The 17,286-nt window shown below is 43.1% G+C and overlaps 1 protein-coding gene across 1 annotated transcript in view; it reads left to right on the forward strand.

Moving 5' to 3' along the window:
* The window catches only part of lin28b (lin-28 homolog B (C. elegans)), an 81,625-nt gene extending 67,970 nt beyond the window's left edge, over nt 1-13,655 (forward strand). The window contains exon 4 of the mRNA XM_061886096.1: nt 13,185-13,655. Within this exon, the coding sequence (XP_061742080.1) occupies nt 13,185-13,485 (301 nt within the window). The 3' untranslated portion in view covers nt 13,486-13,655. The remainder of the gene's footprint in view (nt 1-13,184) is intronic.
* Nucleotides 13,656-17,286: the final 3,631 nt, after the last annotated feature.

Raw genomic sequence — 17,286 nt, forward strand, 5'->3', positions numbered from 1 at the left:
AAGAACTTAAGTAAAAAAGAAAACACTAGTTATTAAACAGTTGTAAAAATGAACACAAAACAAAAGAACTGAGAAATTCTTATCGTTATTTTAGTGCAATAAAATACTTTACTGTTTACAACCAAGACATTAAGTCGCACTGGAAACGCATGCGTGTGTGTGTGTGTGTGTCCGAGTGAACCTTGGAGCGAATTATACTGATGTGTGTGCGCCAACGCACCGAGCGTCATGTTAATTGTATTTATTTTATTTTATTTTGGGTTGAAGATTAATGTTTAAAGTGTTTTTAAATCTCGTTCGCGACTCATCACTAGGGAGGAGGATGGAGTGGTGAGGAGCGCTGCGCTCACATTTTTTTTAAATCGGAGTGATTCGCTTAATTTGGGAAGGTATCGATACCATCACGCCAGTATCGATACGATACCGATACTCACCAAGTATCAATACTATCGATACGCCCAGCCCTAGTTTGTTGACATATATGACTTTCTCAGACGTGTTTTATGCCACCTCTTTTTCCGGCTCATTTTGTCCACCAAACTTTTAACGTTGTGGATGAATGCACAAAGGTGACTTTTGTTGACGTTATTGACTTGTGTGGAGTGCTAATCAGGCATATTTGGTCCTTGCAAGCTAATCGATGCTAACATGCTATTTATTTATGCCACATTTGTAGCTATAATTGAACTCATTCGGTTTCCTTTAAGTCCTCTTAATTTTATTTATATCTCATGACACACTATCTTTGTTTTTGTATTTTTGGTCCAATATGGCTCTTTCAACATTTTTGGTTGCCGACCCCTGATATAGTTGATGTAGATGCCCATAACGACTGTACAGATTTACCGTACTTTTCGGAGTATAAGTCGCTCCGGAGTATAAGTCGCACCTGCCGAAAATGCATAATAAAGAAGGAAAAAAACATATATAAGTTGCATTTTTTGGGGAAATTTATTTGATAAAACCTAACACCAAGAATAGCCATTTGAAAGGCAATTTAAAATAAATAAAGAATAGTGAACAACAAGCTGAATAAGTGTACGTTATATGAGGCATAAATAACCAACTGAGAAGGTGACTGCTATGATAACGTAACATTATGGTAAGAGTCACTCCTAATCGATAAATCCCATGAAATCTTATACGTCTAAAGTCTTACGTGAATGAGCTTAATAATATTATTTGATATTTTACGGTAATGTGTTAATAATTTCACACATAAGTCGCTACTGAGTATAAGTTGCACCCCCGGCCAAACTGCGAAAAAAAACTGCGCCTTATAGTCCGAAAAATACGGTACTTTACAAAAGAGATGTGTAGGATACTTCTTTTGTTGCCTTATTTGTTTTTGACTTTATTAAATGTATTTATATTATCATTTGTTGCAGCCGGGCCGGAGCAGGAGGGGATGGAAAGAAGAAAAAATAGTGGGGACAAAAACAACAACAGCAAACACAACAATAACAGCAACAATATAACAACATCAGCACATATGATGGTAAAAGTGATAGCAAAAAACAGAAAGCAAAATAAATAATAATACATTTTAGCATTTTAACACTACAATCCATCCATCCATCTTCTTCCGCTTATCCGAGGTCGGGTCGCGGGGGCAACAGCCTAAGCAGGGAAACCCAGACTTCCCTCTCCCCAGCCACTTCGTCTAGCTCTTCCCGGGGGATCCCGAGGCGTTCCCAGGCCAGCCGGGAGACATAGTCTTCCCAACGTGTCCTGGGTCTTCCCCGTGGCCTCCTACCGGTTGGACGTGCCCTAAACACCTCCCTAGGGAGGCGTTCGGGTGTCATCCTGACCAGATGCCCGAACCACCTCATCTGGCTCCTCTCGATGTGAAGGAGCAGCGGCTTTACTTTGAGTCCCTCCCGGATGGCAGAGCTTCTCACCCTATCTCTAAGGGAGAGACCCGCCACACTGCGGAGGAAACTCATTTCGGCCGCTTGTACCCGTGATCTTATCCTTTCGGTCATGACCCAAAGCTCATGACCATAGGTGAGGATGGGAACGTAGATCGACCGGTAAATTGAGAGCTTTGCCTTCCGGCTCAGCTCCTTCTTCACCACAATGGATTGGTACAACGTCCGCATTACTGAAGACGCCGCACCGATCCGCCTGTCGATCTCACGATCCACTCTTCCCTCACTCGTAAACAAGACTCCTAGGTACTTGAACTCCTCCACTTGGGGCAGGGTCTCCTCCCCAACCCGGAGATGGCACTCCACCCTTTTCCGGGCGAGAACCATGGACTCGGACTTGGAGGTGCTGATTCTCATTCCGGTCGCTTCACACTCGGCTGCGAACCGATCCAGCGAGAGCTGAAGATCCCGGTCAGATGAAGCCATCAGGACCACATCATCTGCAAAAAGCAGAGACCTAATCCTGCGGTTACCAAACCGGAACCCCTCAACGCCTTGACTGCGCCTAGAAATTCTGTCCATAAAAGTTATGAACAGAATCGGTGACAAAGGACAGCCTTGGCGGAGTCCAACCCTCACTGGAAATGTGTTCGACTTACTGCCGGCAATGCGGACCAAGCTCTGGCACTGATCGTACAGGGAACGGACCGCCACAATAAGACAGTCCGATACCCCATACTCTCTGAGCACTCCCCACAGGACTTCCCGAGGGACACGGTCGAATGCCTTCTCCAAGTCCACAAAGCACATGTACACTGGTTGGGCAAACTCCCATGCACCCTCAAGAACCCTGCCGAGAGTATAGAGCTGGTCCACAGTTCCACGACCAGGACGAAAACCACACTGTTCCTCCTGAATCCGAAGTTCGACTATCCGACGTAGCCTCCTCTCCAGTACACCTGAATAAACCTTACCGGGAAGGCTGAGGAGTGTGAACCCACGATAGTTGGAACACACCCTCCGGTCCCCCTTCTTAAAGAGAGGAACCACCACCCCGGTCTGCCAATCCATAGGTACCGCCCCCGATGTCCACGCGATGCTGCAAAGTCTTGTCAACCAAGACAGCCCCACAGCATCCAGAGCCTTAAGGAACTCCGGGCGGTTCTCGTCCACCCCTGGGGCCTTGCCACCGAGGAGCTTTTTAACTACCTCAGCTACCTCAGCCCCAGAAATAGGAGAGTCCACCACAGATTCCCCAGGCACTGCTTCCTCATAGGAAGACGTGTTGGTGGGATTGAGGAGGTCTTCGAAGTATTCCTTCCACCTATCCACAACATCCGCAGTCGAGGTCAGCAGAACACCATCCGCACCATACACGGTGTTGATAGTGCACTGCTTCCCCTTCCTGAGGCGGCGGACGGTGGTCCAGAATCGCTTCGAAGCCGTCCGGAAGTCGTTTTCCATGGCTTCCCCGAACTCTTCCCATGTCCGAGTTTTTGCCTCCGCGACCGCTGAAGCTGCACACCGCTTGGCCTGTCGGTACCTGTCCACTGCCTCCGGAGTCCTATGAGCCAAAAGGACCCGATAGGACTCCTTCTTCAGCTTGACGGCATCCCTCACCGCTGGTGTCCACCAAGGGGTTTTAGGATTGCCGCCCCGACAGGCACCAACTACCTTGCGGCCACAGCTCCGATCTGCCGCCTCGACAATAGAGGTGCGGAACATGGTCCACTCGGACTCAATGTCCAGCACCTCCCTCGTGACATGTTCAAAGTTCTTCCGGAGGTGGGAATTGAAACTTTGTCTGACAGGAGACTCTGCCAGACGTTCCCAGCAGACCCTCACAATGCATTTGGGCCTCCCAGGTCTGTCCGGCATCCTCCCCCACCATCGCAGCCAACTCACCACCAGGTGGTGATCGGTAGAAAGCTCCGCCCCTCTCTTCACCCGAGTGTCCAAAACATGAGGCCGCAAATCCGATGACACAACTACAAAGTCGATCATGGAACTGCGGCCTAGGGTGTCCTGGTGCCAAGTGCACATATGGACACCCATATGTTTGAACATGGTGTTTGTTATGGACAAACTGTGACGAGCACAAAAGTCCAATAACAAAACACCACTCGGGTTCAGATCCGGGCGGCCATTCTTCCCAATCACGCCTCTCCAGGTTTCACTGTCGCTGCCAACGTGAGCGTTGAAGTCTCCCAGTAGGACAAGGGAATCACCCGGGGGAGCACTTTCCAGTACTCCCTCGAGTGTTCCCAAAAAGGGTGGGTACTCTGAACTGCTGTTTGGTGCATAAGCACAAACAACAGTCAGGACCCGTCCCCCCACCCGAAGGCGGAGGGAGGCTACCCTTTCGTCCACTGGGTTGAACTCCAACGTACAGGCTTTGAGCCGGGGGGAAACAAGAATTGCCACCCCAGCCCGTCGCCTCTCACTGCCGGCAACGCCAGAGTGGAAGAGGGTCCAGTCCCTCTCGAGAGAAGTGGTTCCAGAGCCCTTGCTGTGCGTCGAAGTGAGTCCGACTATATCCAGCCGGAATTTCTCGACTTCGCGCACTAGCTCAGGCTCTTTCCCCCCCAGTGACGTGACGTTCCACGTCCCAAGAGCTAGCTTCTGTAGCCGAGGATCGGACCGCCAAGTGCCCTGCCTTCGGCTGTCGCCCAGCTCACAATGCACCCGACCTCTATGGCCCCTGCTATGGGTGGTGAGCCCATTGGAGGGGTGACCCACGTTGCCTCTTCGGGCTGTGCCCGGCCGGGCCCCATGGGAACAGGCCCGGCCACCAGGCGCTCGCCATCGTGCCCCACCTCCGGGCCTGGCTCCAGAGGGGGGCCCCGGTGACCCGCGTCCGGGCGAGGGAAATCTGGGTCCATGATTTTTCATCTTCATAAAAGGTCTTTGAGCTGCTCTTTGTCTACACTACAAATGGAGCATTAAAAATACCAATAGAAATAGCGCTCTTGATCATGAATAATAATAATTTACCTCTATTATCAACAATACATATAAGTGATAATAACTAGAGATGAAAAATTAAAACCGAAAAATAGAAGGGAAGAAAGAGAAGCAACCTATATTAACCTTCTAGATTGTTATGGTAACCTTAGGTTAAGCTTTGTCAGTGTGCCATGTGTTACCCAGTCTACCTTAGGGCAACAACCTTACTCTCTGTTTGTAACCGTATTTTTGTTGGAAACTAATTGGAGCCGTTTAAGAAAATCATTAAAAAAGCGTTTTCAATAGGCAACTTAAAATCCTTCCTAAAGTTCTTGAGAATTATTTTTATTTATTCATTTATATGAACAGTACAGACCAAAAGTTTGAACACACCTTCTTATTTAATTTTCTTTATTTTCATGACTATTTACATTGTAGATTGTTACTGTAGGGGGCTTCACGGTGGCAGAGGTGTTAGTGCGTCTGCCTCACAATAGGAAGGTCCTGCAGTCCTGGGTTCAAATCCAGGCTCGGGATCTTTCTGTGTGGAGTTTGCATGTTCTCCCCGTGAATGCGTGGGTTCCCTCCGGGTACTCCGGCTTCCTCCCACTTCCAAAAACATGCACCTGGGGATAGGTTGATTGGCAACACTAAATTGGCCCTAGTGTGTGAATGTGAGTGTGAATGTTGTCTGTCTATCTGTGTTGGCCCTGCGATGAGGTGGCGACTTGTCCAGGGTGTATCCCGCCTTCTGCCCGATTGTAGCTGAGATAGGCGCCAGCGCCCCCCGCGACCCCGAAAGGGAATAAGCGGTAGAAAATGGATGGATGGATGGATTGTTACTGTAGGGATAAACTAAGACACCTTGTGTAACGGTACACAAAAAATTGGGTTCGGTACATACCTCGGTTCAGAGGTCATGGTTCGGTTAATTTTCGGTATAGTAAGAAAACAACAAAATATAGATTTTTTAGTTATTTATTTACCTAAACCCTTGCTCCTGATGTGTCCTGGTTAGTGCCTTGCATGGCAGCTCCCGCCATCAGTGTGTGAATGTGTGTGTCAATGCGGAAATAGTGTCAAAGCGCTTTAAATACCTTGAAGGTAGAAAAGCGCATTTACCATCATTTTAGTTGAAATGTTATTAGGGCTGGGCGATATGGCCTTTTTTCAATATCTCGATATTTTTAGGCCATATCGCGATACACGATATATATCTCGATATTTTGCCTTAACCTTGAATGAACACTTGATACATATAATCACAGCAGTATGATGATTCTATGTGTCTACATTAAAACCTTCTTTATACTGCATTAATATATCCTACTTTTAAACGTTCATGCAGAGAAGGAAATCCCAACTAAGTCAATTGACCAAGACTGTATTTATTAAACAATTATTACGGAGTGGCACAAACATTCATGTCATTTCAAAACAGAAAGTGCAAGATTGTCAGAGACATTTTAAAACAAGCTATTAGTGCACTTTTGTGCATGATGTCACTAAGATGACATATCAATCAATCAATCAATCAATGTTTACTTATATAGCCCTAAATCACTAGTGTCTCAAAGGGCTGCACAAACCACCACGACATCCTCGGTAGGCCCACATAAGGGCAAGGAAAACTCACACCCAGTGGGACATCGGTGACAATGATGACCCAGTGGGACGTCGGTGACAATGATGACTATGAGAACCTTAGAGAGGAGGAAAGCAATGGATGTCGAGCGGGTCTAACATGATACTGTGAAAGTTCAATCCACAATGGATACAACACAGTCGCGAGAGTCCAGTCCAAAGAGGATCCAAGACACAGCAGCGAGAGTCCCGTTCACAGCGGAGCCAGCAGGAAACCATCCCAAGCGTAGGCGGACCAGCAGCGCAGAGATGTCCCCAGCCGATACACAGGGGAGCAGTACGTGGCCACCGGATCGGACCGGACCCCCTCCACACGGGAGAGTGGGACATAGAAGAAAAAGAAAAGAAACGGCAGATCAACTGGTCTAAAAAGGGAGTCTATTTAAAGGCTAGAGTATACAAATGAGTTTTAAGGTGAGACTTAAATGCTTCTACTGAGGTGGCATCGCGAACTGTTACCGGGAGGGCATTCCAGAGTACTGGAGCCCGAACGGAAAACGCTCTATAGCCCGCAGACTTTTTTTGGGCTTTGGGAATCACTAATAAGCCGGAGTCCTTTGAACGCAGATTTCTTGCCGGGACATATGGTACAATACAATCGGCAAGATAGGATGGAGCTAGACCGTGTAGTATTTTATACGTAAGTAGTAAAACCTTAAAGTCACATCTTAAGTGCACAGGAAGCCAGTGCAGGTGAGCCAGTACAGGTGTAATGTGATCAAACTTTCTTGTTCTTGTCAAAAGTCTAGCAGCCGCATTTTGTACCAACTGTAATCTTTTAATGCTAGACATGGGGAGACCCGAAAATAATACGTTACAGTAGTCGAGGCGAGACGTAACAAACGCATGGATAATGATCTCAGCGTCTTTAGTGGACAGAATGGAGCGAATTTTAGCGATGTTACGGAGATGAAAGAAGGCCGTTTTAGTAACGCTTTTAATGTGTGCCTCAAAGGAGAGAGTTGGGTCGAAGATAATACCCAGATTCTTTACCGTGTCGCCTTGTTTAATTGTTTGGTTGTCAAATGTTAGAGTTGTATTATTAAATAGAGTTCGGTGTATAGCAGGACCGATAATCAGCATTTCCGTTTTTTTGGCGTTGAGTTGCAAAAAGTTAGCGGACATCCATTGTTTAATTTCATTAAGACACGCCTCCAGCTGACTACAATCCGGCGTGTTGGTCAGCTTTAGGGGCATGTAGAGTTGGGTGTCATCAGCATAACAGTGAAAGCTGATACCGTATTTGCGTATGATGTCACCTAGCGGCAGCATGTAGATGCTGAAGAGTGCAGGGCCAAGGACCGAACCCTGGGGAACTCCACACGTTACCTTAACGTAGTCCGAGGTCACATTGTTATGGGAGACACACTGCATCCTATCAGTAAGATAACAGTTAAACCAAGACAGGGCTAAGTCTGACATACCAATTCGTGTTTTGATACGTTCTAATAAAATATTATGATCGACGGTATCGAAAGCAGCGCTAAGATCGAGGAGCAGCAACATAGATGACGCATCAGAAGCCATCGTTAGCAATAGATCATTAGTCATTTTTGCGAGGGCTGTCTCCGTGGAGTGATTTGCCCTGAAACCGGATTGAAAGGTTTCACATAGATTGTTAGACGCTAAGTGTTCATTTAACTGCTCCGCAACAATTTTTTCAAGGATTTTTGAAATAAAGGGAAGGTGAGACACCGGTCGGTAATTTACCATGAGGTCAGGATCGAGGTTAGGTCTTTTAAGAAGAGGATGAATAACCGCTTTTTTGAATGCTAGGGGAACACTGCCCGAGGAGAGTGATAAGTTTATAATATTTAGCACTGATGGACCTAATAATTCAAAGAGCTCCTTGATCAGTTTCCCAGGAAGAGGGTCAAGTAAACAAGTTGTCTGTTTTATTCCATTTACACGTTGTAACAATTCCTCTAATGTTATTTCCTCAAAACGAGAGAAACTATTTTGGAGGGCAGTATCCGCCGTATATACAATCGTGTCAGTGTTAATAGAACCCCGTTGTAGCTGGGACGCATTGTCTTTAATCTCATTTCTAATGACTTCAATTTTCTTACTAAAGAATTGCATAAAGTCATCAGCTGAGTGGGTGGAGCTACTGGAAGGAGTCCCTTGTTGGGTTAGCGATGCTACCGTACTAAACAAAAATTTAGGATCGTTTTTATTACGGTGGATGAGATTTGAGTAATATTTAGCTTTAGCTAAGGTAAGCATGCGTTTATAAGTTATTAAACCATCACTCCATGCTTGATGGTGCACCTCAAGTTTAGTCGTGCGCCATTTGCGTTCCAGCTTTCTACATAATAATTTCTGAGCTCTAGTTTCTTCTGTAAACCACGGGGTGCGCTTTTTTGGAGCCTTTTTTAACTTTAGCGGTGCTATGTTATCAATGGTTTCGCGCAGGGCGTCGTTAAAGTTGTTAGTGAGGTTATCAATAGAGCCCACATACTTTGGGAATGGTGCCATTACCGAGGGCAGTAGGTCAGCAAGAGTTGTCGTTGTGGCTGTATTAATGTTGCGGCTGCTATAGCAGGTATTATTATTATTAGTTTGACGAACATGCGTCTGAACCTCGAATTTTATAAGGTAATGATCGGACAATACTTTAGTATACGGGAGTATCGTAACTTTGGAAACGGTGATGCCCCTGACAAGCACTAGGTCTATCGTATTACCGTTGCGATGCGTGGGTTCATTTATTATTTGTGTGAGACCACAGCTATCAATTACAGTCTGGAGCGCTACGCACGGTGGGTCCGATGGGGTATTCATATGGATATTAAAGTCCCCCATTATGATTATATTATCGGCGTGTGTCACTAGATCAGCAACGAACTCTGTGAATTCATTAATAAAGTCCGAATAAGGCCCTGGGGGGCGGTAGATAACAGCCAGGTGTAGAGGCAGCGGTGTGACAGACCTCATAGTAAGCACCTCAAACGATTTATATTTATTATTTATGTTAGGACTAAGGTTAAAGTTTTCGTTGTATATTAGTGCGACCCCCCCACCCCTTTTGAGCGGACGGGCAATATGCGCATGTGTAAAGTTAGGAGGACATGCCTCATTTAGCGCAAAAAAGTCGTTTGGTTTAAGCCAGGTTTCGCTGAGACCGATGACGTTAAGATTGTTGTCTCTGATAATATCATTAACTAACAACGTTTTAGGAGACAATGATCTTATGTTTAAAAAACCTATATTATAGGTAGTGGGCTGTTTTAGGGAATTTTTGATCAAATTATCCGTAGTAGCAATATTAATAATGTTGTGTTTATTATGCCCAGTGCATTCAGTATAATTACGACCATATCTAGGAATTGATACGACAGGAATTTTCCGATTGTTTGATTGTTGCTTTGATAAACTGCACGCATCATGGTTAGCCACCTCAGTAACGGGGATTTTCCGATTGTTTGTTTGTTGCTTTGATAAACTGCACACATCATGGTTAGCCATCTCAGTAACGGGGATTTTCCGATTGTTTGTTTGTTGCTTTGATAAACTGCACGCATCATAGTTAGCCACCTCAGTAAAACACATGTCCAACTCTGAAACATTCAAAGCAGAAAAAACTTGTTCTAATTTAACTGACTCCTTACCCAGACCAGTAGTCTCGCATTTTCCATCTAAATCCGTCTTCGGGATGGAGGAAAGTGGTGTTCTGTGGGGATTAGCCTTCTGCTTTGTTTTTAGCCCCGCTCGGCATCCGCGTTTCCGAACACACCGCTGGCGTCTGCTCCGTAGACGGCCCCCGCTGCTACTAGACTCCCCTGCTTCACAGGCCGCTGGATGTAGCCGCCGATGTATTCCCATGCTAGTTAGCAAGTCTAGCACGCCCGCGTCTATCAGTCCAAAACGGCCCGATTCGTCCACATCCAGAAGTGTCTGGCGGTCGTACGTGATCACGGAGTGACCACGATGTGAGCCAGCCATAAAGTTTGTGGAATTGTCCGGTATTTCTGCCAAATGTTCCATCTTTAGCAAGAGCTCCTCGAGAGCGCAGCCCGTCCGGGCGCCGCCATCTTGAAATGAAAAAATCATACACATATCAAGACAACACTAAATTAAAGTGCACTTTTTGTACAGAACTCCACTACAATAGTTTAGAAAAATATAACGTGTACTTTTGTGCATGATGTCACACAAGATATTTCAATAACTGTCAAATAAAAATGAGCTGCATAATAGGAAATCAAATAGTGTATGTCCTTCGCTATGTGGTAGGTACCTGCGGACAGTATTTCCTTTAATTGTTGACTATTTTTTTCATACCGTGTTGATGTGGAAATGGTTGCTTGGGCATTTTGATGGTGTGGCACCGAACGGAGATGTTGACATGCAGAGTTTCAAACACTCTTCATTCTCTAGCAGCTGACTTTTCAAATGATGCTACAAATTAGCAGTGATGCTACTTTTTTTTTTAGCAACACTTCTGCCCCACACTTGACAAATTACGGTTGTCTGTTCGACAAATTCCCACTTGAATACAAACCACAGCCAGACGATGGACCCCCTGCTGTTTTTCTTGGGAATTAATTCTTCCTTCATTTGTTACCAGATTTGCACCTTCTTTCTCTCGTATTACCACTCGCACCACAGCTAACGTTACCCATGCTATCTCTCTTCTCCGCGAAGGCGTGTACGTATACTTGAATATCACGATATAGTCATTTTCTACATCGCACAGAGACAGACCCGCGATATATCGACTATATCAGTGGTTCTCAACCTTTTTTGAGTGATGTACCCCCCGTGAACATTTTTTAAATTCAAGTACCCCCTAATCAGAGCAAACCATTTTTGGTTGGGAAAAAAGAGATAAAGAAGTAAAATACAGCACTACGTCATCAGTTTCTGATTTATGAAAATGTATAACCATGCAAAATATTGCTCATTTGTAGTGGTGTTTCTTTAACAATTAGGAAAAAAGATATAAAAATACTTAAAAACTTGTTGAAAAATAAACAAGTGATTTAATTATAAATAAAGATTTTTAGACATAGAAATAATCATCAACTTAAAGTGCCCTCTTTGGGGATTGTACAAACCCCGTTTCCATATGAGTTGGGAAATTGTGTTAGATGTAAATATAAATGGAATACAATGATTTGCAAATCATTTTCAACCCATATTCAGTTGAATATGCTACAAAGACAACATATTTATGTTCAAACTGATAAACATTTTTTTTGGGTGCAAATAATCATTAACTTTGGATTTTGATGCCAGCAACACATGACTAAGAAGTTGGAAAAGGTGGCAATAAATACTGATAAAGTTGAGGAATGCTCATCAAACACTTATTTGGAACACCCCACAGGTGTGCAGGCTAATTGGGAACAGGTGGGTGCCATGATTGGGTATAAAAACAGCTTCTCAAAAAATGCTCAGTCTGTCACAAGAAAGGATGGTGCGAGGTACACCCCTTTGTCCACAACTGCATGAGCAAATAGTCAAACAGTTTAAGAAAAACGTTTCTCAAAATGCAATTGTAAGAAATTTAGGGATTTCAACATCTACGGTCCATAATATCATCAAAAGGTTCAGAGAATCTGGAGAAATCACTCCACGTAAGCGGCATGGCCGGAAACCAATGTCGAATGACCGTGACCTTTGATCCGTCAGACTGCACTGTATCAAAAACTGACATCAATCTCTAAAGGATATCACCACATGGGCTCAGGGGATCTTTCTGTGTGGAGTTTGCATGTTCTCCCCGTGAATGCGTGGGTTCCCTCCGGGTACTCCGGCTTCCTCCCACTTTCAAAAACATGCACCTGGGGATAGGTTGATTGGCAACACTAAATTGGCCCTAGTGTGTGAATGTGAGTGTGAATGTTGTCTGTCTATCTGTGTTGGCCCTGCGATGAGGTGGCGACTTGTCCAGGGTGTACCCCGCCTTCCGCCCGATTGTAGCTGAGATAGGCGCCAGCGCCCCCCGCGACCTCAAAAGGGAATAAGCGGTAGAAAATGGATGGATGAATGGGCTCAGGAATTGTTGCTATTTTTAGAACATTAAAAAAAAAAAATCTCACGTACCCCTTGGCATACTTTCAAGTACCCCCAGGGGTACGCGTACCCCTATTTGAGAACCACTGGACTATAACAAGAACAAGTACAGCCCTAAATGTTATTATAAAATAGTTAGCAAACTACAATGTTTTGATTTGACTGCTTAAAAGTATTTAGTTGTTATCCTTTGATTGGTTATGAGGCTTTAACAGTTTGGTATAATCGTTTTCCATTATTGTTACAAAATTCATCACACAATTTGACGATAATGATGATTATTTTGCTGGCTAAACAGTTAGTCCCATCCTTTCAGGTACCCACCCTAAATAATGTCCCTTTGTACTTATATTTCCCACTGGTGTCATACCTCCCTCTAGCGGTGAATTAGAATAGAAGAATAGAATAGAGTTTTTATTGTCATTATTGCAATGAACAGGTCCAAAGAACAACGAAATTGGAGCAGCTCCTCCTAAGGTGCATATACAATATGGTAGTATAAATTTAAAAAAATAAATAAAATAAATAAATAAATAAAAAATAAATTTAAAAAAAAAAAGATAGAGATGACAGATGTATGTATGTATACATACATAAAACATTATTTCACATTGACGAATTAGGAATTTTGCAGCCGCAGTCACAGAACACCACTTCTCTCATCCCAGTGACGTTGTGTGATGTATCTCTATTCTTCTGCAGGTGTTATAACTGCGGAGGTCTGGACCACCACGCCAAGGAGTGTGGCCTGCCCCCCCAGCCAAAGAAATGCCACTACTGCCAGAGCATCGCGCACATGGTAGCTCAGTGCCCGCACAAGGCGCCCACGCCTTCCGCAGGCTCTCAGGACCAATACGCGTCTACCTCCAGCCCGGGGTCGTCGGCCTACCTCTGCCCCCCAGAGGAGGAGGAGCGCTATGGCACGTCTCCCCTGGGGGGCTCGTCCTCGTCCGCCGAAGAGCCCCAAAATAACCACCGCACCCAGAGATGGAGGAAATCCTAAATCTCTCTCTCCTCGCTTCATCTACCTCACACCTGTGACACAATGGGAGGTTTGAATTTCTTCTTTTATTTAAAAAAAAAAAAGTCGTACTATTTTACTGTCTCGGCATGGCAACGCCTGTGTGTGCCTACCTCGTCGACGAGTTGTGGCGCCACAGAAATGGCAAAGAGACGACCTTGTAGTCAATCAGTGCAGCTGCGGAGGCAAACACGCTTTTTCTCTTCACCCATTGTTTTGATTTCTACTCCCAAATGTAAGTCTTACCAAATTACTCTTTTTTTTTTTTTTACAGCACATTTTAAAAAGCCACGACCTTTAAGTGATAATCCACAACACCACCACGGTTACCTTTGGAAAAAAAACAAGCATCTTAGGGGAATCTTAATGGGGTGGAGGGAAAGCGGATTAGCTGGCTAATAACGTGACGATACAAACATTCAAGCCAAATTCCGCTTTTAACAGATAAGCGTGTTCTATTTCAAAGTATAACCTTGAGATTAGTGGTTTTTCAAACTTTACCAACTCAGAAAACGTACTTCAAGTACCACCGTATGGACCAACGTTCAACTACAGTAGCACAGTAGGCCTAAGTATTCATACGTTTACCAAAAGGTGAGGCACTGGACACTATCAGCTAGGGGTGTAACGGTACACAAAAAATTTGGTTCGGTACGTACCTCGGTTTTAGAGGTCACGGTCCGGTTCATTTTCGGTACAGTAAGAAAACACCAAATTATATATTTTTTGGTTATTTATGTACCAAATTTGCAAAATCTTTCACAAAAAATATTTTTCTTAGTGGAATATTTGATGTGAGGTAGTGGGAACCTCGGATAGGTCAATAATTCATAATAACATTGATTTTGATTCAATATTATGTTTTGAACAACGACAGTTAGAAAGAAAAAAAAAACAGCTTTTTTGTATTAGTCAACATTGCAACTTTTTTCTAAATGACATTTGAAGTGAAGTGAATTATATTTATATAGCGCTTTTCTCGAGTGACTCAAAGCGCTTCACATAGTGAAACCCAATATCTAAGTTACATTTAAACCAGTGTGGGTGGCACTGGGAGCAGGTGGGTAAAGTGTCTTGCCCAAGGACACAACGGCAGTGACTAGGATGGCGGAAGTGGGAATCGAACCTGCAACCCTCGAGTTGCTGGCACGGCCACTCTACCAACCGAGCTATGCCGCCCTATTTAGCCTTTTAGGTTTTTTATTTCACTTTTTGTTATGTTTTTTTTATTTATTTGAATAGTATTTTTAGAATGTGCCGTGGGCCTTTAAAACATTAGCTGTGGTCACCCCTGCTATAGATAATAAAAAATAAAATCTGATAAATCTATGGGTAATAAGCAGAGCCTGACAACGCATGCGCGTTAATCATAACTCTTTCGCTCTCTGTCTCTGCCCCTCCATCACGAATGCTGCTGCGTGCCCAATTTGTTTTGTTTTTAACCCCTTCTTAACCCTGAACGCGCATTGAAAATACACACAACCCTAACTTAAAATGGCGGGCATTTGAGGCATTTAAGAAACTCCACCCGGACAGCCCTGCAAAAGAGGACGTATCCGTCAGTCTATCGTGCATTGTTTACACACCTCCGAACCGGACCGAAACCCCCGTACCGAAACGGTTCAATACAAATACACGTACCGTTACACCCCTACTATCAGCTCAGTCTTTAAAAAAAAAAATAGGTCATGTGACCTGGCAACTCTTCTCTGACCGTATTGAATGTGAAAAAGAAGTCGACTCCTCCCCAAAATGACGCGGCTTTGGCGTCTCGACGTAATGTTTTGACGAATCAAACGACTTTTTAAACATGCCAGCTAGTGCTTATTAAAATAAAACTAATTGGTACGCCGCATTTCCTCAAATAGTCATCCCTAACCCCAAATACCGCCTCGTTCTTTACACAAACAACAAGGGATCTGTCTTCGGTATAGCGGACACAGACGGTGTTTTTTTTCAGGCGACTATTTAAGAAAATGTGGTATTTTATACCAAATCTTTATTTTGTGTCAAAGTTATGATTTGTCAAGGGGCTAACTCGCATTGTTCTTTCAGAATAAGAGCGGTGTGTTTGTTTGCGAAGGTCGGATCGAGACTATCGGCATATTAGCACGGTAGGCCTAAGTATGCATTAAAAACAAGGCTGAGGTTTTATATAACAAATACATGTAATATTACTGGCAACATCAACAAAAACGACACTCCATATGCAGTAGATATTTACTTCTTTGACTTCCGTAGCACAGTTCGAGAACCACTGCTCGAGTCAATTGCCGAGGCGACACATTCTGTTATTGCAAAGAATTAATGGCGAGCTTGCAGGTGCAAATTGGCATTTTTTTTTCCAGAATTTGAGAAAGGACAGCGAGAGACGGCAGGAAGTGACAGCAAAAAGGGCATTCACGACAATTATCGCACACCTTTATAAACATTTTGCACCTGTATTGCAACTCTGGCAGAAAAATGCTAGGTTTTATTCCGCCACAGCGCCATCTGTTGGCCCCGATGCAACATGACCAACGCGTCTCATGGTTGTAAGAACGGCACCGTCTGATACCGAGAGCCGGTTTGAATATATCGCGTCTTTATCCAAAATAATAGGAACACAGGCCACGTTCACGAGAACAAACGAGCGCTATTAACTTTATAAAGGCAGCTTTTTTTTTCCCTTCTCAGCCTTCGTATTTGCCGCAGAACGTGGTGGCTTTTTTTTGTGTTCACCTCGCCCTCGCAGGAACCAGACCGATACGAGTGGTTCGTCGCCTATTTGCATGCTTGGAAAGGTCGACAATAATAACCCCTTTCATTATTATCCTAGATCAGGGGTCACCAACCTTTTTGAAACCAAGAGCTACTTCTTGGGTACTGATTAATGCAGAGGGCTACCAGTTTGACACACATTAATTTTTTTTTGCCAGAAATAGCCAATTTGCTCAATTTACCTTTAATGAATCAATCTATATATATATATATATATATATATATATATATATATATATATATATATATATATATATATATATATATATACATATATATATATACATATATATAAAAAATGGGTATTTCTGTCTGTCATTACGTCGTACATTTTTTTCCTTTTAAAGGGTTTATTTGTAGAGAATAAATGATGAAAAAAAATACTTAATTGAACGGTTTAAAAGAGGAGAAAACATTTTGAAACATAGTTCATCTTCAATTTAGACTCTTTAAAATTCTAAATTTAACCGAAAAAAAGAAGAGAAAAATTAGCTAATTCTAATCTTTTTGAAAAAATTTAAAAAATAATTTAGTAATTTTTCCTGATTAAGATTAATTTTAGAATTTTGATGACATTTTAAAATAGGTTAAAATCCAATCTGCATTTTGTTAGAATATATAACAAATTGGACCAAGCTACATTTCTAACAAAGACAAATCATTATTTCTTCTAGATTTTTCAGAACAAAAATTTTAAAAAGACATTCTAAAGAATTTGAAATAAGATTTAAATTTGATTCTAAAGATTTTCTAAAATTGCCAGAATACTTTTTTTGAATGGTAATCATAATAAGTTTGAAGAAATATTTCACAAATATTCTTCGTCGAAAAAACAGAAGCTAAAATGAAGAATTAAATTAAAATGTATTTATTATTCTATACAATAAAAAAATGTATTTACTTGAACGTTGATTTAAATTGTCAGGAAAGAAGAGGAAGGAATTTAAAAGGTAAAAGGGTATATGTGTTTAAAAATCCTAAAATCATTTTTAAGGTTGCATTTTTTCTCTAAAATTGTCTTTC

Source organism: Nerophis ophidion, linkage group LG24, assembly GCF_033978795.1.
Source record: "Nerophis ophidion isolate RoL-2023_Sa linkage group LG24, RoL_Noph_v1.0, whole genome shotgun sequence".
Taxonomy (NCBI): Eukaryota; Metazoa; Chordata; class Actinopteri; order Syngnathiformes; family Syngnathidae; genus Nerophis; species Nerophis ophidion.